We start from the raw sequence: 27,791 nt of genomic DNA on the forward strand, positions 1-27,791 counted from the left end.
TATATATAAATATAAAGACTGTATTTAAATCTTATAATTGTATTGCTTACTTGAAGAAAATATTGGGATGGCCAACAATTTCAACAGCATGAGTTTATCAAGATAGAACATTATCAAAACAGAAGCAGAAATACAAAGTGTATAGAACAGGAAAGAATATCCCTAAAGAAATAGCATTTCATTCATTCCATGTTATCTTCATGTACCCAAAAGTGTACTTGACATAATAAATATGTTGGCTTAATAAATTTGGGGAGCTAGATGTGTTCTTAATTCAGCAATGTTCAAAAATGTATCCCCCAATTATATTAAATTATTATTTTTAAATAGATCTGAATTTTAACCTGTTTATCAAAATATGTACAAATGATTGTCTCAGAAGAAAAAAAGAGGAAATTTTAAATTTGAAAAGGTGAGATTACAAACATCAAACTAAATATTCCTACCAAAAATAATAAATATATAATGAAATTAACAATTAAAGATAAAGATGAAATGATTAAAAGAAACTTCTTCATCAAGAACCTATTATCTTTTGCATTAACCTGTGATCTCATTTATTACATTTTTCCCTTGATGCCATTTTATCGAAACTATATTACGGTGATTGTGCACTGTGAACAAATGTAAAATAAAATAAGTAGTTGTGCCAACACATCATTTAACTTGCTCCTCAATTTTTTTTACAAATAAAAAGTGCAAAACATGCAACCAACATATAAACAAAATACCACGAATATGAACGAAGGTGCTAGAAACAAGTGAACAAGTGCTAGACTGTGGCTGTGTTCTAACTTTAAGTGCTGTGTGAGTGAAAAATAAAAAAGCCCCTAAACAGATAAACAAGTAAAATTTTTAAAAATCAAAAAGAAAAAAATTCAGAAGAACTAGTCAATAGAGAGGTGCAGTAAAGCAAGAAGCAAATTACATCCCCTCGATGGAAGGGGGGAAATGAGCCCCAAAGAATTGTCTTGAAATTAAATTCAAAAGCAGCAGAACAGTTGTGAAATATCCAAGGAACAGGCAGAAATTTAATAAATAAAAATATGGTTTTCAAACCTACACACAGACAAAAAAAAATCATTTTACGGGCTTGGTTAATTTTGCATGAATTGCACATTTCCACAATGAATAAAAAAAAGTTTGAAAAATCCAAAACAAATGCATAGTGCGTGTGACACAAGGTACCTGTATGTTAAGATGACCGCTAGTATCATACTTTAGGGGAATGCATTGCCATGGAAACAAAAACAGGAGATAAAACGTCAAGCTTCAAGTCAAGGTCTCATGATAAATGACATACTCGTTCATAAACTCAAACATTACAAAAACTATGAACTGGACATTAATTTTAAGGAAACAATCACATTATAATCTTCACGACAGATTTGTATTAGTCATTACCCATGCGTTATCTATTCGAAAATTCATCTCTAGACATAAATATTTGTTGGCACAAGTATCTTGGGAACAAGTTAAATGATGTGAGACTGGGATGCTTTAATCAAAATAGTTAAAGGCATGTTTCATCAACATTTATGCACATGAAATTTTGATTATATAATAAATGGATTGTATCATGACATGAAATGAAATTCAGTGAACTAGTTAATTCCTAAATTAATTACTTCTATTTCATTGACATACTTTTCCAGGGAGGGAGTTTCTATTGTTAATCTTAATACCGAAAAGCGATCATATGATCCAAACTAAGTTAGGTGCTTATTTATTTCAAAAGGATGAAATAAGATAATAATGGATTTTAGTGCCACCTGACCCCTAGTTTTTTAATGAATGGTGCTGGTATCAAGGGAGTTAGTTCTCTGATCTCCTGAAATCTCACAACTGTTTGAAGAATTTTACAGGGGACAGGAGGGTTAATCAAGAAAACTACATGTACTTTTGAGTGTGAAAAGAGATTCAGGAAAAGAGAAGTTAACTTTTTCTGTTAAGAGTATACCAAGGTGACCAAAGAAAGAAGTGTAAGACAATACAATATGAGCAAACCCTGACCATAACAGTTCAAGTGGACTCTTCTTTCCTTTTACTAAAAATATGATATTGAAATACGAAATTAACACCTCCCCTTCTGAAAATAAAAATAAACAGGTGGAATATCATAGAAATTTGGTCTGGAATCAATATGACCATCAACCTCTCTCTGTTTTTTTTTATGTTTTTCGCAAAGTAAATTCTACATTTGTTCACATATTACATGCAATTTTTGAAAAATAGTTATCTCAATTCATCCAATCCCTTCTTTATGATGTATTTTAATCCAATTCAATATTTCATGAAGTGGCAAAAGAACTTTTTTTTAAATGCAAACATTACAGAAATGGAATATCCTTTAATAAAAGGTGTTCTAAGAATAAAAAATAAAGTAAAAGAAAAACAATCTATCTTATCTAGGAGTACAAGAAAGTTAAAAATGTTAAATGGCCAATGCTTTAACATTTATATTTATATGGACTGTCTTTCAAAACATGAATTTGCCCATCTATTTCAAATAAAAGCAAATATACAAATGTAAGTGACAAAATTCATCCCAATCTCACATAATGATTGCATTAATTAGTACAAATTAAGCAATATCAGACAGCGCAGAGTGAGTTTCATTGATGGGATTGTGGGGGTAATAGGAAGAGTCCACTTGAGTGTTACGGGGGTGTTGGGAAGCATCGGTTTGTGATAATCACCTCTGAAATAGAATCATGTATCCAGGGAGGGATGGGTACCGGCTGAGGGGTGCCGGACCGGCTCCGTTTCTTACTCCTCCCACCTGGACCATTTCTCTATAGAAGATTAGAGCATAAACATTGTCAACAAATAGGCTGAAATTACCGGTAAGCTTCTCTACCCACTCAGTCAAGAGCATTTATGAAAACTCATATTAAAAAAAAAACATTGTATTGTACAAATTAATTACATATACATTGTCAAATAAATGGGTACTTGTAATTCACCTTTTGTACTCATTCAGTTACGAAAAAAACTCAAAAGCTTTTGACATCCTGCATTATCAAAATTACAAACCCATGCCAGGATTAAAGAAAAAAAGGAGTATTTCTTTTTATTTTATATGCTAACTTGTAGTAAAACTTTACTGATTTCAGTAAGCTCCCTTGTAATAATTCAAAAGCAAAGTAAGCATATTGGTTGTAGGAAGTATTAATGAACTTGCAATTCATTAATTTTTCTTTTAAGTTAAAAGGTCTTTTATTCCACTTTTTGATTCTTCATCAGATTTTTTTTTATTCAGTCATTAACAGACATTATATGATTTGCAAGGAAAATATTTTCTCATAAACCAGGCTGTTAGAGAGTTGAGATATCAGAAAAAGCGGCATGCTTTATTAGATGCATTCTACGAAATAAAATGTAAAATCCTTCTAATTCAGGTAAATCTAAGATCAAGTAAAAAAAAAGCTAGATTGGATTGGCTGGACATATGATTTCAAGCTTCCCCAAAACTGATACCTGTTATCACGATGATTTAATGTATGTTGTACATAAACATAATGATATACATGTACTACAGAGTGCCTAAACATAGTGATATTTCCTCTACGTCCCTCCCTAACATACAGAGCCACTTTCTTGCCCATGATTTAGCAGGCATTACATTCAGTGTCTTTTCACTTTTAATTTCCCATTGGCTTTTTCTATGCTAAAACGGGAGGATTAGAAAAGCACACAGTCAATGAGTGGAATTCCTACAGAATGTGAATGCCATAATTTAAATTACCGTTTTTACCCCATTCTGAAAAATAACATATTTTGGGGATTGGCCATTAATCTCGAGTGCAGTGACTGCAAAATTATTATTTTATTTTTCAATACATTATCAAATATACATATAGCCACTTTTAATGCATCATATTCAACAGTTTAAATAATAAATAAATTCAATAACTCAAATGTTTAAATTGGCAATGCAATAGAATTCTAAAAGTTGTTGATTCAACTCATTTTTGAACATTTTGTCAACTTGTAATATTCTCTATTAACATGTGTATATTTTTAATAAAATACTTTTTAAAGGAAAACTGTAGCAATAAGGGAAAAATAGTTGTCAATTTGAAGAAAAAAAGATGATCGATATGGAAGTGACAGCATTTTTTTTGTTACTATATATTGTTACTATTGTTACTGCATGTTATTAATAATTGACCAAACCAGGCCATGTAAAAAAAATTGTATGACCTATGTGTTTGAACATGGCCTAACGTGCCATACACATGAACTTGAACACCCTTTCCTAAAGTTATCAAACCATAGTATGAGTATATCCTGTCCAATTCAAAATAATTTCACTCCTTATTCAACATAAAAAAAATACAAATATTTGGTTCATTAATCAATCACCTTTATATATAATACTTTATATGGTATTTTTAATTTTTAACCATAATTTGCAAATTTGTGTTGGGATATTATGCTTACTACAATTGTGGTACATTTCAGTCAATTTAAGTAATGGAAAATGACATGTGCTGGAGTATTGAAGTAGTTAGATTTGTATCTTTCATGCTAAATGCATATTAAGCTGTTAACTTAATAATTAAAGGCAATTATTGATTTTAAAAATAAATCATTAATCTACGGCATACTAAGAATTCATTCCATGCTTAATCGTACAGGTAATTATCATTGCAGTTACTTTAAAAATGCAGGTTTAAGTTGTAAGCGAGAACTGCGGTTGTGCTAAAAAGTTAGTGAATCCCAACAAATGCATTCCTTAATGCTTGGTGTCGAATGTAGACAACAACACTACAATGTCCGGCAAGCCCGAAGAAACAAACTTTATTGAATGTAATGTTTCATCACCTGACTTCAAAATAAATATCTTAAAATGGAAAACCTGAACACTTTTCATTATGTTCATTTTCTGGTGACGTTCACTAACTTTTTAGCACCACTGTGTAACACTGGTACCATGCAATTCTTTCAAGTCTCGTTTTTAAAATATCATATGCATACTACATGTATATTTAATAATCTACTTTTATTCTCCTTTTTTTTCTCTCCTCGAAAATAATTTTAAGGCACGTGAGAATACATTCCCTAGGCCTCCCTTAATCTTCTGAAAACCACAAATAAGCTATTGCCCATTCATGCTCCAAATCAAATCAAACATTTTCCACTACATGTATTTTGACACAGATTTTCAAATGAATAACTCTCTTTGCATTAAGAAAGTCAGCAACCCTACAATCCTTCATTTCAACCTATTGTAGAACTCATAGACCCTAACCCAAGTTTTTAAGATGCAACTCGGCAAAGTTATTCTTTTCGTGTCTTTGTATTCTTTGTTGCCCTTTGATTTTGTATTTGTTCGTGTTTACATGTAACAGGGCCCTCTGGGAGAACAGTGTGCGTCACTGATGAGGCTACCCTGTGTAAACAAGACTTAATAATAATAATAAAAATAATAATAATAATTAGAAGAGAAGAGGACCCATTTGATAGAATATAGAACAATAACCCTAGATTTCTGGAAGAAGTCCGGTTGCTGTTTAATATACCAACAGAACATCAAGCTGTGGACAATGGAAATAATAATGATAATAATGATGATAATAATAATAACAATAACAATGATAATAATAATGATAATAATATTAATTTGATTTGAAGATGGAATGTTTCTGTTTATTCAACATTTAAAAAAAAATCTGTACAGATGCATGTATTGCCAAACAATGATTCTCATCAAACTTGGGGGATCTTATGTAAATTAATTCAGCAATGGAAGGCAACTAAAAATGATACAGACAAGGTGGTCAAATATTTGTTAATTGGTAAATGTAAATTGATGTGATATCTAAGCAGTTGTAAAGTTTGAATAACAATAACTACATCTATATTCAGAATCAATGTGTTCTACCTTAATGTATAGTTGTTGAAGTGGTTTACCATTGAATTACATGTAATTGCAGTTCACGACATGAGAACAGTGCAGAAATAAAATACTCAAGGCCGAGGGGGACCCTTACTATCACAAATATCCTCTGTAAACTTCTATTGTGTTCCATTTTAAATTCATACTTTAGAATGTACAGAAGAAGAGAAAATATCCCCTCTGTAGAAAATAATGAAACTATCCTGTATATGGTCAATTCATGTATGTATGTTTGCAAGACTATGTGGTGTAATCCTACTAGGGGCAAAATTCTATTCATTTACCATTTTTATCAAAATTACTTCCACTTATCATTATCAGACTTTAAAAGTAAAGCCAGTTTTGGTAACGATATCAAAATGAGTTCGTACAGAATCCAATGAAATGACCATCAAAGTGTCTGTTTGTATAAATAAAGAATATGTGCCAAAGGATTCTGGAAGAAATTGTGTAATTGCTGAGAAATTCGCAAATAAGCACAGGATTCGGGTCAAGCGTCGGGCACGACATTCAAAGCAATAATAATACACTGTCCCACGTGCGCTTATCTGTGTTGGTGATCTTCAGTGTGAATATTTTTCAGCAAAGATTTAAAGATTTCAGATCAGTTTATGTGACTGTACCAGATCTAGATCCTCGATGATATACTGACAATTAAGCCTGGTTTACAGACTTTCTCATGAAATCAGTGTTTACTGCAACTACTGGCATTTCTCTTTAAGCCTTTTTTTTCTTATGACCAAAAGTGCTAATCAAGCACATTGTTCAAGCACAGAGTCTACCTTGTAAAGACAATGCTGACCCCGCCCCAACCCCCGGAATACGTCCACCAGGCCTGCGTCCACTGTTATCATTTTTCGTGCCTCTCCATGATGTTTTGCTATGGTTTGTGAGTACTACATGTACATGTATAATTGTATGGATTCCAATATTCTTTATATTTTCTTTCTCTCTCTTTTTTCATCATCAACAAAGTATTTGTCTCCTTTCTCTGCCAAGGCATATTTCAAAACTTAAGGTATGAACATGTGCTTAGATTTGAATACAGCAAATGTTCCTGTTATGGTGTGTTTTAACCTTTATGATTTCCACCAAACAAACTGGACAATAAATGGCATTTACATTAAGTATCCCGAGTAAAGCAATTCTTTGCTGAATTTTCAAATTCTTAGATACTTTGTTCTAATTTGTCTGTGCAATATGTCTCATTTCGCATATTTTTATGACAAAATAGAGGATCCTTGCCCATAACACAATGTTTAGCATTTGTTTGTGACAACATTAAAGATACCTGTCTGGTAATGATCTCAAAATCTAAAATCTAATAAAATGACCAAGGAACTGTTTGTATGTATAAATAAAAAAATATGTGTCAGTTGGCTCTGGAATAAAATGTGTAATTGCTGAGAAATTAGCAAAATTATCACAGGATTCCATAAATTGTCAGGTATTTTTCCAAGCAATATTAATACACTGCCCTACATTTGACTTTTTGTGTTAGTGATTATCAGAATTATTGGTTTTCAGCTAAGATTTCATGATTTCACAAAGTTAAGTTTATTTCAATGTATCAGATCTAGATCTATCATTATATGGTGGTATTCAACCTACATGTAGATTTTATAGACTTTCTCATGACATAATGTTTTTTTGTAACCACTTTCCTTTAACTTTAATATGATATTAAAGTTACACGAAAGTAGTTACAGCAAACCTATGCTGGACAAATTCCTTATTGGATGCTATTTCTATACTACTACACTTCATGGGGTCTTCAGATTTAGTTTTACACTTCCGATAACTTACATGTATTTGATATTTACATGATACTATCAATGATCAGACGCAATCCCTAAAAAGACCGATATGCTCTACTATTCTTAACTGAACTGATTCATTTATTTCTGACTACGATAAATCTATTTGAGCAAGCTGACCATTAGGCCGCTTTTGGGTCCATAGCCTACCATTCTGGTGTTGGAATCTAGTATTGATAGCAAGGAGATTGTGTTGCTCCATAAAATCTTTGAGGAGCATGCCATTCCTATTGGTGTTTGATGAAATAGTACAGTGAGCATCTTCGGGCCCAAGTTGTGCAACAAAATCCCCACACATCATCACCAAATTATGTGCAGGAAGAGATTATATAGCATAAGAGAGTTCAACATAAACTGGGCAACATCCTCTTCAGAATACTCATTATGTGGGCTGTAGCAGGAAACTATAGTGGTTGCTGCATTGCCGTTCAAAGTGATTTCAATTATATGATTTCTATGCTAAATATTGAGCTTCATGGGCTAGTTCAACCCTCTAGCCACATGATCTTAAAGATGACAAAATACTGGTTTGGGATATTCTGAGATCATGAATGTTTGTTAAGGGTCGCTTTTGAAAGCACATTGTTCAAGCACAGAGTCTACCTTGTAAAGACAATGCTGACCCCGCCCCAACCCCCAGAATACGTCCACTGTTATCATTTTTCATGCCTCTCCATGATGTTTTGCCATGGTTTGTGAGTACTACATGTACATGTATAATTGTATGGATTCCAATATTCTTTATATTTTCTTTCTCTTTTTTTTTTCATCATCAACAAAGTATTTGTCTCCTTTCTCTGCCAAGGCATATTTCAAAACTTAAGGTATGAACATGTGCTTAGATTTGAATACAGCAAATGTTCCTGTTATGGTGTGTTTTAACCTTTATAATTTCCACCAAACAAACCGGACAATAAATGGCATTTACATTAAGTATCCCGAGTAAAGCAATTCTTTGCTGAATTTTCAAATTCTTAGATACTTTGTTCTAATTTGTCTGTGCAATATGTCTCATTTCGCATATTTTTATGACAAAATAGAGGATCCTTGCCCATAACACAATGTTTAGCATTTGTTTGTGACAACATTAAAGATACCTGTCTGGTAATGATCTCAAAATCTAAAATCTAATAAAATGACCAAGGAACTGTTTGTATGTATAAATAAAAAAATATGTGTCAGTTGGCTCTGGAATAAAATGTGTAATTGCTGAGAAATTAGCAAAATTATCACAGGATTCCATAAATTGTCAGGTATTTTTCCAAGCAATATTAATACACTGCCCTACACTTGACTTTTTGTGTTAGTGATTATCAGAATTATTGGTTTTCAGCTAAGATTTCATGATTTCACAAAGTTAAGTTTATTTCAATGTATCAGATCTAGATCTATCATTATATGGTGGTATTCAACCTAGATTTTATAGACTTTCTCATGACATAATGGTTTGTTGTAACCACTTTCCTTTAACTTTAATATGATATTAAAGTTACACGAAAGTAGTTACAGCAAACCTATGCTGGACAAATTCCTTATTGGATGCTATTTCTATACTACTACACTTCATGGGGTCTTCAGATTTAGTTTTACACTTCCGATAACTTACATGTATTTGATATTTACATGATACTATCAATGATCAGACGCAATCCCTACAAAAGACCGATATGCTCTACTATTCTTAACTGAACTGATTCATTTATTTCTGACTACGATAAATCTATGATTAATCGACTTGTGGGTCCATAGCCTACCATTCTGGTGTTGGAATCTAGTATTGATAGCAAGGAGATTGTGTTGCTCCATAAAATCTTTGAGGAGCATGCCATTCCTATTGGTGTTTGATGAAATAGTACAGTGAGCATCTTCGGGCCCAAGTTGTGCAATAAAATCCCCACACATCATCACCAAATTATGTGCAGGCAGAGAGAATATAGCATAAGAGAGTTCAACATAAACTGGGCAACATCCTCTTCAGAATACTCATTATGTGGGCTGTAGCAGGAAACTATAGTGGTTGCTGTACTGGCGTTCAAAGTGATTTCAATTATATGATTTCTATGCTTTCGAATATTAAGACATGCTCTCAGAGAAGATGGTGAGATCAGAAAACCAACACCACCAGAAGATGCATTTATGGAGTTCTTCCTGGCAGAGCAACTAATCAAAGTATACTCATTCGCAAATTTCTGTTGTACAATTGGTTCAGAATGATCTATCCGATGCCCTTGGAGACAGATAACATCAATGCCTAAATATTGAGCTTCATGGGCTAGTTCAACCCTCTAGCCACATGATCTTAAAGATAATGTATTAAAACTACTCACTATAACAGGTTTCTTTCTTTTAATAAAAGGATCCACCTTGACTTTGTCACTATAATCAAGGTTGGTCCATTCCGGAGGCTTTAGGGGTCAACCCATCACTGACGTTTGAGTGTCCCGACATGGGCAAATCAGGGTTTGGATTAGAAGCAAGGGTCTGAACCCTGGTGCTGTATTGTTATGATTTCATTCTTGTCTTTGGCTAGTAGAAGACTGGGTCACCAATCCTCAGCCCCCATGCGACAGGTAGTACCGAGCTACATGTTATCGGTAGTCAGTCCAAGATTCCATTTTACTGTCAAAGCTTTTGTAATCCGCCTCAATGCCAAGTTTTTATCTAAATGAACCACTTTGAATATTATTACTGACATGCGATTCAATGCCCAAATATGGTTACACATGTATAGACACATTTTATTTCATCGTTGTAGCAGGAACACGGAATGCGTATGGGATTACATGGTGCGGCCCCGATATCATCCAGTCTATAATCCCTGAGATTTCCCACAGGGAGACAAAACATGGATTCAATGTCAGTCTAATCCATTAGACCGTTACGAATATAATCTTTTATAAAGTACATTCACCAGTAGCAATCCTGGCAGGTGCAAGGGGAATATGCCCCCTCAATATTTTGAGGATTTTCCATTGAACATGCATGACAATAGAGTTAAATCGAAGTAAATTGCCATTGCATCCCCTGTATTTTCAAATTTAATATCTACGCCCCTCCCATTTCAAAATACCAGTATGGTGACTCGTTATAAATTTTGTTAATTTCAAATTTAGAAATACATTGATGTACAATCTTACACGTTGTTTAACATATTACAATCTTGCTTTTATAGCATTTCTACATAAATGATTCCAGATCATCTCAAACACTCTGCTACAATATTATCAACATTATGAAGAATCATTAAAAAAAAAGAAAATAAAAGAAAATAATAACAAAAGATACAAAATTACAGAGCAAAATAAACTGATGATGGAAAAAAAGATATGGAATTGAAAACAGAACAAAACAGGATGGGAGATAGATATAAATGATATACAAACCGTTGGCATGCCGTCAGAACTGAAGCTTCCAGGTGATTTTTTCTTACTGTTTCCCCCACCGATATTGTTCATACCCATACTGTTCCCTCCCGTCGTAGAGAGCGCTGACTGCGATGATTTCCTCTTGCGTCGCTTTTGCGTCGGCCTGTTGGTATCTGTAAGTGTTTCGTGAAAGGTAATGAGAGAAGTAAGAATCTTAGCAAGTGAGATTAGAAGAGCTGCAAGCTGAAGAATCCACACAAATTCAAGAACCTACATCAATGACATTTCAACACAAGGCAGAAGTAATTTTGTGTCTCGCCCACTTATGAAAATAACTGGGATGACTGGGATGAAATAACACTTGTCATAAGAGCCTTGCACGAAAACTTTAATGTTGACCTGAAAATGACCTTTGACCTTACCATGTGACCTCCGACTGCAGCATAACATGCAGGTTGCCTAAGTACATCTACCATCCAAGTTTTGTTTAAAAGTAACTTACGGTTGCGGAGTTAGGTGTCATCAGAGAGTCTTGCATGTAAACTTTAACGTTGACCTGAAAATCACCTTTGACCTTACCATATGACCTCAGACTGCAGCATAACATGCAGGCCCCCCCCCCAAGTCCATCTACCATCCAAGTTTGGTTGAAAAGCGACTTCCGCTTGTGGAGTTATGTGTCATTACAGGTTTGTGACGGACGGACAACATTTGTCCCTAAGTCCCGCCTTCACCTCTGGTGGGCGAGACAAAAATTACTCATGCTAAACTGTAGTATCAGAGGTAGACAAGTTGTTCTTTCAGACTCTTTTGAAGGAGAATGAAACCCTTGAAACCAGTTTAACACATATAAGAGAGAGAAAAAAAATTATTTGGGGGTGTCGTGGTCTAGTGTATAAGACTCCTGTCTTTCAATCTGAAGAACATGGGTTCGGTTCCAAGCCATGGCGCGTTTTCCTTCAGCAAGAGAGTTACCCACATTGTGCTCCACTCAACTCAAGTGAGGTATGAAATGGGTACCGGCAGAAAGTAATTCCTCAAAATGCGGCAAGCACTGGAATCAGTATACTAGCTTAGCCAGGGTAATACAGGAGTGCCGTGAGCACCTAGCTTGTTATAAAAAGCTGTGTAAAGTGGCACAAAAGTTTTGGGTAAACTTCCATGGGGGAGCCAAGTGGGCAAAAATGAAACAACCGTGTTAGTGGAGTGGAAGCTAGCCAGCTGGCCAATTTTCCCTATAGTGTGTCCTTCAAAGAACAAAGCTACCAAGAAGTTATCACCCTGACCCTGCCATGTAGGATGAGCTGTATGAGCGCAAGTATGCAGGGCTAGCCGGTAAGTGCACGGTAGTGCAGCCAGCTGACTGCATGACCATCTATCTAGATGATCATGCAGCTAGCTAGCTGCACTACCGTGCACATACTGGCTAGTCCTGCATACCTGTACTTGCAGTGCACCAGGGTGATAACTTGTTGGTAGCTTTGTTCTTTGAAGGACACAATGGGAAAATTTGGCTGGCTGGCTAGCTTCCACTCCACTCACATGGCCATTTAATTTTTGCCCACATGGCCCCCCCATAGAAATTTACCCGAAACTTAAATTACAGAAATTATCAATTTCAAAACTCTCCATATTTTCTCTCATTCAATTTTTACAGATTTGTCAATAAAGCACTATATCACTATATATCTTGATACATTTTTATAAAGTTTGAAAAAGTCCAAAAACATGTATTAACCCTGTAAACGGATAGAATGGTGCACTGTTGACCTCTATCCTGTTATCCCTTTTCATATGTCATCAAAAGATGGTGCTTTTCACCAATGTTTATTTAAACATAAAGTTTTACAGTCACTTTAAAGGTCAAGTCCACCTCAGAAAAATGTTGATTCGAATCAATAGAGAAAAATCAGACAAGCACAATGCTGAAAATTTCATCAAAATCGGATGTAAAATAAGAAAGTTATGACATTTCAAAGTTTCGTTTATTTTTAACAAAATAGTTATAGGAACGAGCCAGTTACATCCAAAAGAGTCGATGATACATGAGCCAGTTACATCCAAAAGAGCCGATGATATCATTCACTAACTATTTCTTTTGTTTTTTATTGTTTAAATTATACAATATTTCAATTTTACGAATTTGATGATTAGGATCTCCATGCCTGTAGCAAAAAATGTTAAAATAATGGAATTCCACGTGTTCAGGGAGGAATGACACTTCATTTCACATAACAATGACGTGAAAATCAAAATATTTCACATTCCATATAATAAAATACAAAAGAAATAGTGAGTGATGTCATCAGTTCCCTCATTTGAATACCGACCGAGATGTGCATATAACTGTTTTTGTGAAATGAAGCAAAACTTTAAAATGTTATAACTTTCTTATTTTACATCCGATTTTGATGAAATGTTCAGTGTTATGCTTGTTGAATTTTTCCCTTTTTATTCAAATCAAGTTTTTGTTGGGGTGGACATTGAACTGTTGGAGGCTGATCCTGCATACATGCCTCCTGCTGGAGTCTATGGGAATGTGTGTTATGACATAAACAGCCAGTCTCCAGAGGGTTAATAGAACTGCTACTGATTACTCATATGACTGCAGTGTAGTATTCAATCATTATATCAGGATTAGACTGAGTGTGTTAGTAATCCATTTGAAAAAAAATAAATTTTCTAAGCTTTTACTGATCATTTTTACATCACAATGGACGGAAATTCCACCTTTGAATATATTAGTATATTATATCCGTAGTAGACATTGTGGTTAGTTTTCATTACAATGTATCACATAAACTTAACTAAACAAAATACAACTCTCTATCACAAAAAGTGTTATTTTTCTGGTTTAATGTAGGATTAACATAAATAATAAAGGAAAAAAGATTATAAGGTGGGATTAAACAAAGTGCAGTATCTTCAAGATAAACTAAAAACATAATTTTATAAATGAATCACTCGGATTAGTCATAAGTATACAAGGAATTCTACAGTGTGGTGTGTGAGTTAGTTTCAATGCATGCATGGAGTATTGCCTGTTAAGAGACAGGAGTGCATTCACACATATTATAAACACGTTCTTCTCACTCTGAACAGGCAATATCAATACAACATGTTACACAAAGAAATAATAACGGTATTTTAGCATCACCGCAGTAACCTGTCAAAATTGGATGTTTCTCATTTTCATTTTATCTGAAATCAACATGGTAATATGTAATTTTTTGCATTGGGAAGTATTTCTTTTTAAGTTTATTGTCATGGTCCAGCTTTCAAATATTCAAGTTTTAGTTAACAAAGTGGGGATGAACTGATTCACTCGTTATCAAAAATTATTTGGAAGCATTTCTGACAAATCTCAAAAGCTCTAGATCCATGTAAACATTATTTTTAGGTTGAACTAGCAAATAAAAAATTCATTGAATTATCATAAAGCATAAATGAGATGATATACTATATATCTTATAAATTTTAAGATTTTTGGGGTGTAGTTTAGCAACAAAAAAAATAAATTTTTAAATGGCATATTTCTGCCTATATTGTCATTATTATCCTCACTCATAAAAGTTCAAATGTAGAAATAACAATTTTTCAAATCTCTTTAGGAGGAGACGGTTTAAACAAACATACAAATAACTGACACAATTATGGAACACAATTTACTGAACTTCATCACTAAAAGAAAAAAAATTGGTCGAATTGTAAAACAAAATAAATGAAATTAACAAAACCATGCAGTCTATGTTTGCGGTTTCAATCAGACCAAACAAAATAATAATCATCAAAAAAGGGCTGTGGCATACAGGGACATAGGTGCAAGGAAGGGGAAGGCATTCTCTAACCAAAGAGGGGCTATCAAAAGAAAAAAAAATGACTAAAGTAAATATTCCATGTTTCCTACATGATTCAAAAGTCACTATTTCATACGTATAATGTCGGTTTTAAATTTGTTTTGTTCCATTTTGACAGGTTGCCACGAGGATACGTTACCGGGAGGTGTGACTATACGTTGCCATTTCTGGAACAGCGTGGCCTTGAGACAGTCTCGCGGGCTGAGGCTGTAGACCTTGTGTCGGGACATCAGCTCCTGCATCGGTTCCAGAATCACACACAGCTGCAAGGGCGTGGTGGAAGGAGATGGTGCACATACGATGCAGGCAAGATGGGGGTCAGAATGCAGGGAAGAGTGGAAGGAGAAAATACTTGATGAATACTGATGTACACATAAATCTAGTTTGAAGTAAAATGTTCTGCTTATTTTCATTCATTTACTTCTCATCAATAATTTCACTTTATCATACATTTGCTTTGCTGTTTCTCTTTTTTGTATCTATACAGTTCCAAATTTTTCATATGCACATAAATATATTTTGACATAGTCAACTAGTTTAGAGTTCAACTAGTAAGGAACTCTTCTGTCTATTTCAATCTATCATACTTTTCAATTATTTCATTTAGTCGTATATTTTCAACAACAACAAAAAATTATATATCAACAATTTTGAATTTCTTATGTGTACCTTGATGTATTAATTTATTACTCATCAATTATGCAATGAATCTCCTGTTACATTATATTTTGTTTTAACTAAGAATTTGGCTGTTGGTTTATATAGTATACCTTGCCATTTCTGGAACAGAAATAGAGATACAGAGTGACTGAGATCTATAATTTGACCATTCATTTATTTTAACTTACAGGACAATTTGCTCATAATAATGATTTATCTATAAACCGGTCTTGGTTTAGACATGACGATTTATCAAATAACAAGGATCCACATCACATTAAAAAAAAAACATTATTTGGCTAGGAAATTAGAATAATAACAAACACTTGGTGCCTTTCAAACAGTCCAAATGCCCTCAGCTATGGCTCGGGCATATAAGAACTGTTCCACAGGTACCTCGTAGTATAATTCTTACCAATGCCCTCGATATATATTAATTACTTATATATTTCATTAATCATTTCATTTATATCTCATAATTTTGTTGTTTGTTTTTCACTTACCCTGAGGTAGTTTAGAGTACAGCTAGTTAGACCCTGTCGGGTGATGTTCTTGGAAAGCTGTTCCAGCATCGTAGGGTCCTGTGAATGGTACTAAAAGGGTGTCAGCAAGGCAGGAAGCAAACCCATAATAGGGGGAGGGACATAATCATCAGCATGGGGGGGGCAAAATCATGAAGGTGCGTAAATTCAATAGGATGGGATGAAATAATTGTAGGGGTGAATTTATTGGGGTGTTGGGGTTGAGTAAAATTATTGTGGCAGGGATGGGTTTATTGGAGTAGGGGGATAATTGGGATGGACAATACATATGGGTGAATATATAGGAGGGTAGCAAATTCATTGAGAAGGGTTAAAATCATTATGGTTAGGACATTAAATTGGAGTGGTAAAATTGATATGTGGGGTGGGTAAATTCATTGGGCATACATGTGGTTGAACCCACAGGGGTGGGGAAAACAATTAGTGTGGGGTATTCATTGGGGGCAGTGGTTGAATAATTGGGGTGGGGTGCATTCATTGCAGTGGAGGTAAATTCATCGAGATGGGCAGGGTTATCGTTGAGATGGGGGTGTTTTCAATGAGGTTGGTGGCAAATTCATTAGGTTGGGATAAAACCATCGGTGAGTATACATAGAAGACGAGGTACATGGAGAGTCGATTTGAAGCATATAGGGATGGAAAGAGAGACGGGTGAATAGTAGAAAGATGGTGAGAGAGAGGTACGTGGTAAAAAAAGATGAAAGATGGAACAGACACATTGGATGTGGGGTGGGATAGAGCGAGTATGAAAGTGATATAAAGATAAAAATAAGGGGACAAGAAAATACACAACAGAGAGGGAGGAGAGGATTGCCGATTGATAGACGTGAAGAAGAATATGGAGTACAGAGAAGGAGATTAAGGGGATGGGTGGGGTGATGGGAGGAAGGGGGAGGGGGGGGGGGAATTCGGCAGGTCACAAAAACGAATGGCACCAATAATCACAAATCAATGTGAAATAATGAGAAAAGCATCAAGATGAAAGATACAAATAAACAAGCTTGAAAGATCGTGGCGAATGTTGGACGAGAGCCAGACAGAAAGAGAGACAGCATGTCACATTGAAGGGCATATTTTATTATGCAGGGAAGAAGCGACAAGTATGATACACGAAGGAATATCAAATGTAACATAGGCATTATGTAGAGGTGCATAATGCAAAGACAAGTTGAGTGGATACAGATAATTAAGTAATTAAACAAGTCGAATCAAACGATGCAGAAACCGCAATGGTTGGGAAAGGTCAAAGGAACGTAGATGATTTGAGACGGAAGGAAAGGAAACCAGCATGTGGAAGTTGTAGAATTCAGAGACGGAAATATGCACGCAAAGGAAAATGATTTATGGTGCAGTTAAGAAGAAAGATGGCACGAAATATAAGCGAGAGGAAATAATCAAAAATTTGTTTCATGTCCCGAATTTTTTGGAAAGTGAGTTGGTAAGAGAGCATCAAACCAGGGATGAGGGAAAGACAGAATGAAATGAGGGACAGATATCGAGCGATTGAAACACACAATATGAATAACATCAAAATGACGAAAACAGGAGATATTAGATAGAGAGAGAGCGAGAGAGTAACAGAAACAAAGAGAGTGACAGACAGACAGACAGACAGACAGACAGACAAGCAGGCAGGCAGGCAGGCAGGCAGACAGACAGACACACAGACAGACAGACAGACAGACAGACAGACAGACAGACAGACAGATAGATAGATAGATAGATAGATAATGATCACCATCATGATACAATTATCACATAACGAATAAGAAATTAAAGACATTGTACAGGGCGCAATGAAAGCACATACCCCAATTAATAATGACAGGAGGAAGATAAATTCATTCATAAATTAATATAAAAAATATTTTAAAAAAGGCAGGAAAAAGGCCAGGCAATAGTTCAATCATCATAAGAAATTATAAATTTCAGATAAATGTTGAGAGGTAAATGAGAAAAGTTTGTTGGGTGCAAAGTAAGATGGAACGCCCATGCAGATGGTGGATATGAAGAAAGAGAGACAGAGATAGAAGATGATCATGCCTCCATATAAAAGGAAAATCAACTCCATGGATCAGTTCTATTTCAGTAACAAACTTGATAGGGGTAGTTGCAAGAAAACTTGCAATCAATTGCCACTTTGCGATTGGAAGATCAATATTATCTGCAGTAAAAAAAACACAATTCAAATCCCTGTGGCGAGAAGCAGACAAGCAATCGATTGGAATTTGCAATTAATTCAGAGACAGTTTTCTTTTTTTCTTTTTTTTACAATGTTTGGCTAGCAATTGATAGCAGGTTGGTTGAACTACCCCAGTACAAGAACAATTATGACGAGAAATTTTGGTCTAATGAACTAACAAATCAAAAGGGGTCATAGGAATGTATTGTGTAACTCGTGGGGCACAGTTCACAGAAAGTTACAACTATGGTAACTTCGCCATTATGGCAACTACCATGGTAACAGGGCTCAACAGCCAATCAAAATCAAGGTTTCCCAAGGTAGTTGAAATAATGGCGAAGTTACTTGCCTCTGTGACATGGGCCAAAGATCTGTGAAATAAACCAATGATTACTCTTACAACAGAATGTCATTACTAAAATCAATAAATCCCATCTATGGAAAGCCAAAAGTGCATTATTCTTTGTCTGTGAGCACATGACTTATTCCTTTGTCAACAAGGATAACAACCATGGTCCAAAAACAAAATTACAAGCATCAACATTTGGCATAATCAGAGAATATTGTTAGAAATAACATAAAAGATAATGGTGTCACTGGTTTTCTCTAATTGAGATTGATTTATCACACAATTTCTTTGTACAACTGGGGCCAAGATGCCCTGTTTATTGAGTAAAAAGTAAAAAGTATCTCTACAGTGCTTTCATAACTATACAGTTATAATCTGTTAATCGCACATCATATCGCATGCCTGGGCCATGTTTTTTTAAACAGATCTGCCAAGATCTAATCTGCCAAAGTTAGACACAGTTAAATTTCTGAGGGTGCTGCTCTCTTTTAGTACATTAATATCATCAGACTCAATGATGGGCCTGTTCATACCTGAATATTTATAACGCTTCTTGGAATGAGTTCTCTATGCTGCCGAATGTCGAAGTACCATGATCTGATCCGCATAAGATCGTCAAATGTGAACTCAACTACCAAACGGCCTTCTGTACAAACCTGTAATAAAGAAAGTTTTTAACATATTACATTTTTTTTTTTTAAGTTCAAGCATTGATCATATCTTAAACAGTAACATGCACAACAAATCCTTACACTTAAACTGGTATCATTGACTCCTTCATGAGATCTAACCTATTTTGTTACTACATTGATTTATACATCATTTAACTCTGGTAATTTTGCCTCTGAAATTGCTGGAAATTTTGGCATCTTCTATGTCAGCCTATGACCTGTGCTCTTTTAATATATTCAATAATATTCTGGCTACACAACATAACATACTACATATGTAAGTGACAGAACTTCTTACTTTACAAATGAATTTAAACTACTACTACGAATATTGAGCCTAATAACAGTGATTTTGTCCTATCTAGCATTAATTTTTGCCATTATTCACAGTTAGACAATGTGTTTACATGTTCATCACACAAACATGATTTAAATATAAATATTCATGCCGGAACATTCCTTGAGACTACTGATGCCATAAACAACTTCAATCAAAGTCTAAATAACTTCATATTCCCCCCTCCCCCCAAAATGAATAAATAAATGCATATCTCTAAGAAAGACAAATCAAATATAATTTTTCATTACTCAAATATCTATTTCTTTATTACTTGAGAATGTTAACAAAAAACAAAAACAAAAGTTACAAAAATACAATAAAAACCATTTTGTCAAAGAAAAGAAAATCAAATATCTGGAGCTTCATTCGTCTTTATCTCTTCAGCCATCACGGCCAATTATTTGAGGAAATCTTGTCAGCATTTCCTCTCCCTCTCTTGCTCTCTTTCTATCTCTTTCCCTATTCCTCCCATCTCTCACATCGATTCACGCTCCGTTATCGTTTGCTGAAATCCATCCCTAGATTCCTGTCACGATGCTAGCCCTTCATATTTCAAACCATTTCCGCACCATACAGGATGTTTTAGCTTTGATTTAGACGTTGATAACACCCTCAAATTTCCTCCTTCCCCAAACTACAGGTGCATTCAAGCTGTTTACTTCAGCTGGAATCACAAACATCAATCACAAATAAAAACACAAAACTATAATGATGCAGTCACACCTAAGAAACAAACTAAAATGGTCTGTCATGAAAAAAAACGTAACAGATTTGATCGGATCAATCAGAACTATGGAAGGCCAGCAACGTCAACATGCATTATGCACGTTTGTTCAAAACATTTTCTAACTATGATGTATATTCATGCCTTCATTGTTTTCTTGAAAATTCACTGTGCTTCTCTTTGTTTACAAAAGACATTGTGCCAATCTCCTATAGAAGAAATTATGACACTGATGGATTTCCATAGAGTTAGTATTGATCCAATCAATCGTAACTCTTTGTGAGACGGGGGCCCAGGTAGGTGTTTCATAAAGCTGTTCGTAAGTTAAGAGCGACTTTAAGAACGACTGGTGAACCTTTCTTACGCGCTTAACCATCGCCAACGAATGTACCCTATTCCACAAGAAGGGATCACCAGTCATTCTTAAAGTCGCTCTTAACTTACGAACAGCTTTATGAAACGGCCCCCTGGAATCATTTTTTTACCTTTGTGACTTTAATGTCAAGCATTCCCCCTTTTAAAACATGCCACTATTCACTTTACCGCACATTTTGACCCCCAAGGGGCCATTTCGTAAAACAAACCCACACACACAATGTAAATGTATATGTATTGTCATTCTTACACTTACACTGTTCCTTTATTGCTTTTCGCACAATAAAGTGATGCAAAACATAAGGCATGATTATCAGCAATTCTGTTTGCAATTTTGAGGAACGTAGGAATATAGAGGTTTGAACACAACCTTAAATAAATGTAGGTTTCCTTTCACAGAATCTGATTTCACTCTCCTATTTTGTTTTATTTCTTTATTTTTTATCTGTATTAGAACTTAGGAGTTGATCTATTTCACATTTGTTTATGTCAGTCACTACTTCCGCAGATAGTTGAAGATTTGCTAGAAGGGTACTAAAATAATAAATGAAAATCTCTTTTTTTCTTCTTTAAATTGGATAGGAATTTTCTGTAAAAATATGCTGGGTGGCTGTTTCAAAAGCCTGTTTGCAAAATGACCCATGACTTTGGACACAACTGGGCTCCATAACACAAAGGTTTGCGATTGATTGCAAATATGAAAGAAATGCACTGATTGGTCCCTGGTCAGTACTTTAAACCAAACGTGCGTGTAACATAGATGTTGAATGGTCAATTCATTTAGCGATTGATCGCTTATCTTTGTGTTATGGAGCCTTGGTCTTCTTTTCTTAGGATAAATGATATATCCAGATTAAGAACGTGCTCCAGTCGTACCCAAAAAGGTCCATAACTTCCGAACAGCTAAGTAAAACACTACCTCCAGTTTAAGTATACTCTTGATTTTTCACACCCAGTATTTCTAGAATAGAAACAAAAATTGAGTAGCATCAGTCATCAGACACATTTCTCCAGAAAAAATGACCCCTCTGTACAATGAATTTTTTTTTACAAACCTTTACATTATTCTGAATATATGTATTAAAATTGCTGGTTTCTATGAGAAACCATAAGTCGCCATTTATCTGTCTGAAGGATATTTTATCTGATGTAATTCATACCACACGACCACAACCATTATCATTAAAAATAAGGGAAATCATGATTTGGTTTATCCAAACTTATGGTTTCTCAGTTGTTTCTGTATACCACTTTCATGAATAAAATATTGACTTTATAAATCAAAGCCTTGAATTGCTTCAACACGTTCATGATTTGTGAGTGATTCTGATCATTTGTTTAAAGATTCATGTAAGTCAAAATGTACATGTTTGCCGCTAAACATGTCTGCTGTCTGCCCCTCTGATTGTTTGTCTTTATATCAATCAATCTTTCTATTTCTTTCTCTCTCTCACTCTTCCTCTCTCTCTCTCTCTTATATTCTCTCCCCTCTCCTCTTTCTCTTACTCATTCTGACTCTTCCCTCTTCATGTGTTCTTTGTCTAGTTATTTCTTCCTGTCTATCTCTTCTGATATTTTTTTTCCAATTTAGAACTGAAACCACTTTTTTAAAGATTCAACAGGAAATTCACCCTCAACTTAAATATTGCTGAAGATTTGAGGAAAACCCATCAAAGATTAAGAAAGTTATCAGAATCCTCTGTTTTGCATTTGTGATGTCATAAAAGAGCAGATTCCCCATACGTTATGTCATATAAAATGCATAAATTTCAATTTTTTGATGGTTTGTGATGATATATTTTTGTCTTCTTTTAATGAATGGGTGTGAAATGATTTGTCTATTGTTATACTGAAGGAACAGTAAAAAAAACATTTTCAAAAGTCTGATAAAATGACATTTCCTTGATTTTTTTTACCATACGATATCTTGGGCAATATTTTGTATTGTTTTTTTTCTGCAATCTTTAAACTAATCTTTTTGTCAGGGTGAACTTCCCATTAAATAATAGTTCTATAAACCTTGAATGTTAAAATAAATTCATTCCTCAATTTGGCATTCCAGCAACCTCATCTAAAACATATTCTTCGAGAATGTATATTTTTTTTAAATAGTTATTAACATTTTGATTAATGAAATTGGTGTTACTTCTATTATTGTTGTCAAGTGTAGTGTTACTATTTTTCTTACTACTGATACTGTTGAATCTATTGAAATCATTATGAATATAATCATTAATATTTACTATTTTTGTTGTTGATGCTGCTGTTGATTTCATTGTTGCTGTTATTATGATTATTATCATCAGCTTCATCATTTTCCTCATTATCACCATCATCATTATCATCATCACCATGATCATCAGCATCATCATTATCATCATCACCATGATCATCAGCATCATAATCACCATCATTACTCTTGTTATTATCATTAATGTGCATAAGGCCACTGTGAAGCATATTGCTAAGTGACCGTATACCTTTGTGAACATTGGTTTGCCGTGATGCGTGACCATCGTCGTCTGTTCGCAGTCTAACGTAATAGTCGTATTGTGGAATGACTCCTTGGGATGTTTAAGTAAATAGTAAAGGTCCGTCACACCGCCCTCAAATACCGTTCTGAAATAACGCGGAATAAGTGTCCGTCCAATAGCTGCAGAGGAAAAGAAAGAGAAAAAAGTGTGAAATAACATGGAATAAGAAAACAACCCTTCTTTATCTTTATTTCTTTGCTCATCAACTTCTTTTTTTTTCAAGAGAGAAACAGTGACCGCTTTTGAAGTGATAACTGAAAAACCTTTTTAAAACACAATTTTTTTAACAAGAAGCAGTGACCAATATTGTAGGGCAACCTACACATTTGTTTTAGCAATAAATGAAAATGGTGTAGTCCTTAAATTTATTCTCTACACTTGGAAGCAGTGAGAAATCTCTGATACCTATCCCCATTAACACACATTTGTTCAAGGTGTGATGTAACATTTGGTCTTCAGCTTGCTCTTATTTGTATCCCTTTCCTGTTTACTACAAACCAATACACGTACATGTATCATTCATGTAGATTCTAACAAAACAGGCTGTAAGGTTCACACAAAAAAATGAGGGTCACCTGTCCAGGACCCCGTCTTACAAAGAGTTACGATTGATCCAATCAATCACAACTCTATGGAAATCCATCAGTGTCATAATTTTTTCTACAGGAAATTTGCAAATTGTCCTTTGTAAACAAAAGAGAACATACCAAATTGTCGAGAAATCAGTGAATTCATAGATATACATTTATATCTAAAAACTTTTTTGAACATGCATTTTATTTGTTGACTTTGCTGGCTTTCCATAGTTGCGAATGATCGGATCAATTGCAACTCTTTGTAAGACGGGCCCCTGGTCTTTATGCTTGATTGTGTATCATTCTGATTTTTTGTTCATATCATGTATGTCTTCATAACTTTATAATTGATTTTTTTAAAGCCATACAATTACAAAATTGTAATCTGGTGGGTGTTTCAAAAAGTTGTTCGCAAGTTAAGAGGGACTTTAAGAACGACTGGTGATCCTTTCTTATGGCAAATGGTAGATTCATTAGCGATGGTTTTGCGCATAAGAAAGGATAATCAGTCGTTCTTAAATTCGCTCTTAACTTACGTACACCCTTATGAAACACCCACCTGGTCAAATATTATATCATGCCTTATCATAAGAAAGCAGGAAGGTATTTCATAAAGCTGTTTGTAACTTACTAACGAATTTACAAACGACTGGTGATCATTTCATATGGTAACTGATATACACAAAATCTTCATTGATGTTGATAAAGCGCCTAAGAAAGGATCATCAGTCGTTCGCAGAGTCACTCCGAACAGCTTTATGAAACACCTACCATATGGGCCCATTTCATAAAGAGTTACAACTGTTGTAACTTTGCCATTATGGCAACTACCATGGTAACCTTGATTCTGATTGGCTGCTGAGCATTGCTGCCATGGTAGTTGCCATAATGGCAATGTTACAACAGTTGCAAAACCTTTACCAAACAGGGCACCTGATCCAAAGAGGGCCTCCTATTCTATCTTTGCCGAGACTTGAAGACTAACTCCATACAGAGAGTAGTGACATATTATTGCACAATAAATCTATTCAAGTTAAAAATTCTAATGCCATTATAGAGCTAAAGACATAAGGCACCCATATCACACCTCTTCAAATAATGGGACTGCTGGACCTTGCCATTAAAGGGGAAGTTCACCCCGATGATAAGTTGGTTGTAATAAAACCAGAAAAAAGTTAAAATAGAGTAAAATGTTGGTGAAAGTCTGACGAATACCCATCAAAGATCATCAGAGTAATTAATTTTTAAAGCTTTGATTTTGTGATGTCCCAGGTGAGCAGCTCCACCATTTGTTGCGTGATATAAATTCTCAAAAATATAATTTTTCTAAAAAAAATTGTTTTTTTGTGTGTGCGGGGGGGGGGGGGGATTTCACATCATACACATCATTCAAAACCCTCTTTTATATTAAGATAATCATTTTCATTATTTATAAAATTTCATATGTATTGAATTCATATTACACTATATGGGGAGCTACAAAATATAACATCCCAAATTGAAAATTTTAAACATTCATATCCATCTTATTTGCTGATGGATATTTCATCAAACCATCACCAATGTCTTCTATTTTTAATTTTTTTTTTTGCTTTTATTAAAACCAACTCATCAGGGTGACCTTCCCAATTGAAAAGGGTTGCCTGTTTCATTGGCAATAAGAGAAAGAGAGAAAGAACATAAAGGGAAATGTTGGTAGACAATTGGGCTGTTAAAAGAGCAAGTGAAACTGAGCAAACAGGAAGAAAATTGTCAAACAAGTCAAACTTTATTCCCTTTCACAGATGGAATTGTAACTCGTTTTGAGTAATTCTTCTACACTTATCGATTTCCCAGACTTGGTACCGATTATAATCTCCAATTCTAGCACGCAACTTAGAACTGAAGAAAAACAAAAGATTTGGCAATAAATATGGATAATTGAAGCAAATGCAACTCCTATGAAAATAACCAGTATCAATTTGCACAGTTTGAAAAGATAATGACCAATTGCAAATTCTAAAAGATTAAAAACAAATTTCTTTCTTCATCAATTTAGGATTAGGCCATTGTAAATTCATTAATAGCTTTTATTATCTTTTTCACATCCATCGATAAAAAATGAAATAGGCAAACCATTTGAAATACATCCTCACATTGTCACATACTTTCAATGTTACATTACATGTAAGTTATGTATCATTTTCTCTTTTCTGAATTTCAACTAAAATGTATTTCACATGTTTGTAATGTATTATGTGGATGAAAGAATGCATTCTTTTCTTGAAATCATCCCTTTTCTGAAATAGAAAAATCCTTTCATAGAACCAGAAGTTCCTTAAAAGGGTCATTCAAATCTGTATTCATTCCTAAAACTAATTTATGAAGATTAAATCTAATAATAAATCATTCTATAAATTGTCCTCAAAGAAAAGTAGATGCAATGGCAATGTCGGAAAAGTTTCTAAAAGAAAAAAAAAAGAAAATAAACAATTAATAACTCATCTTGCCAGAACATAAAGAAAGAAATGTTTGAATAGAACTTATATCCCTTAATGCAAAGAGTTATTAGAACAACAAATCAGTTTATAATCCATGAAAGTAGAGGGTTTTTCAATTTCTTCTCTTCAATTAATGGATATGTTGCTACAAGATTTAAGAAAAGATTTCAATGAATAATGAATGAATTGAAATGACAATTGATAAGAAATTACATTTTGTAAATGAAGCTTTACTTTAAATCCTGGAATTACTGCCTACACAAGGCTTAGAAAAATAAAGGGGAATGGCAAAAACATTCTTAACAGAAAATGCAAATGATTGAAATCCATTTTCATTTCAAAGCTACTATTAAGCTCTTCAACATGAGGGATAAAAATTCAATAAATAATGTAAGTTGAGGACTTTTCCCATAATTAACAATGATTATAATATAATACAATGTATTTCCTAGGTGCAAAATGTGCTTGAATTATGTGCTAAAGAAGTTGAGGGGGAGAAAAACTTTCATGGAGAGGGAATGTGATAAATAAATAATGTCTGGAAAATACTGGGAGATGATTTTCTCAATAATCAAATAAGTTTTTAGAGGAAGTTTTAAACAACATTTGAAATTGCCTCCATAGGTATATATGTGTAAATGATTGGCCCAATGATTTTAAATTTTGGTACAGCAAGCAATTTAAGAGTCAGATGATCTGAAACTTTAGGGGAGGGTCAGCGATGGCATAAAAAAATGCAAGTGTTTCGACAGTTGAAATGATTTCAAAAGCATCAAGAGTGAATTCGATACCACAATTGAAATTTTCCTTCTCAATCATTCAAAATGTTATCAGTCACAGTTGAAATATGACTAATGTAGATTAATGTTACATTTTTATTAAGCCTTTTTTTACAACAGATAATACAGATTATCACAATTTCAAATGATATTATTGGAAATGCAAGCAGATTTTAATAAAAAATTAGGCACAAGACATTATATTATTAATAAGGTAATGTGTAAATTATGAAAACCCTATCAAGTGTATCACCATGGAGGCAGAATAATGTTGACAAACACGACTGCCTAAATGTGGCCACTTGTCTGTGCAGGATATTTTGTGTCAAATATTTGTGATCAAATCAATTATGAATTTCAAACGATGATTCAGATTGGTGGATAATAGGTATGTTTTACAATAGTGATCTGAAGTGGTATTTGTTGTTTATTGATTGATTGATTGCCCTGGACTATTTTTCTTGTAGAAGATCTGTTTTGTTAAACATCTTGCCATTAATACTGCATGCTTTTTGTCGTATCTGGCACAATTGTTTGGCAAGCAAGGCAATTGAAATTTAAGGAGTACTCTGTTAAGCTAAATATAATATTCACAAGGAAAATGCTGCAAATTTTGTAATAAATAACAAAGTTATT

The 27,791-nt window shown here is 34.2% G+C and overlaps 1 protein-coding gene across 5 annotated transcripts in view; it reads right to left on the reverse strand.

Moving 5' to 3' along the window:
* LOC121425004 (LIM domain-binding protein 2-like) overlaps positions 1-27,791 on the reverse strand; it is an 83,933-nt gene that overhangs the window by 7,971 nt on the left and 48,171 nt on the right. The window contains exons 5-11 of one of the 5 annotated variants that reach the window (XM_041620921.1): positions 23,268-23,440; positions 19,211-19,333; positions 16,108-16,185; positions 15,084-15,207; positions 11,106-11,260; positions 2,700-2,795; positions 1,189-1,218 (exon numbers count right to left, since the gene is read on the reverse strand). In XM_041620921.1, the coding sequence (XP_041476855.1) occupies positions 1,189-1,218; positions 2,700-2,795; positions 11,106-11,260; positions 15,084-15,207; positions 16,108-16,185; positions 19,211-19,333; positions 23,268-23,440 (779 nt within the window). The remainder of the gene's footprint in view (positions 1-1,188; positions 1,219-2,699; positions 2,796-11,105; positions 11,261-15,083; positions 15,208-16,107; positions 16,186-19,210; positions 19,334-23,267; positions 23,441-27,791) is intronic. The other 4 variants (XM_041620922.1, XM_041620923.1, XM_041620924.1 and 1 more) reach the window with 4 other exon arrangements.

The sequence above is a fragment of the Lytechinus variegatus genome, chromosome 12 (assembly GCF_018143015.1).
Source record: "Lytechinus variegatus isolate NC3 chromosome 12, Lvar_3.0, whole genome shotgun sequence".
In the NCBI taxonomy this organism is placed as follows: domain Eukaryota; kingdom Metazoa; phylum Echinodermata; class Echinoidea; order Temnopleuroida; family Toxopneustidae; genus Lytechinus; species Lytechinus variegatus.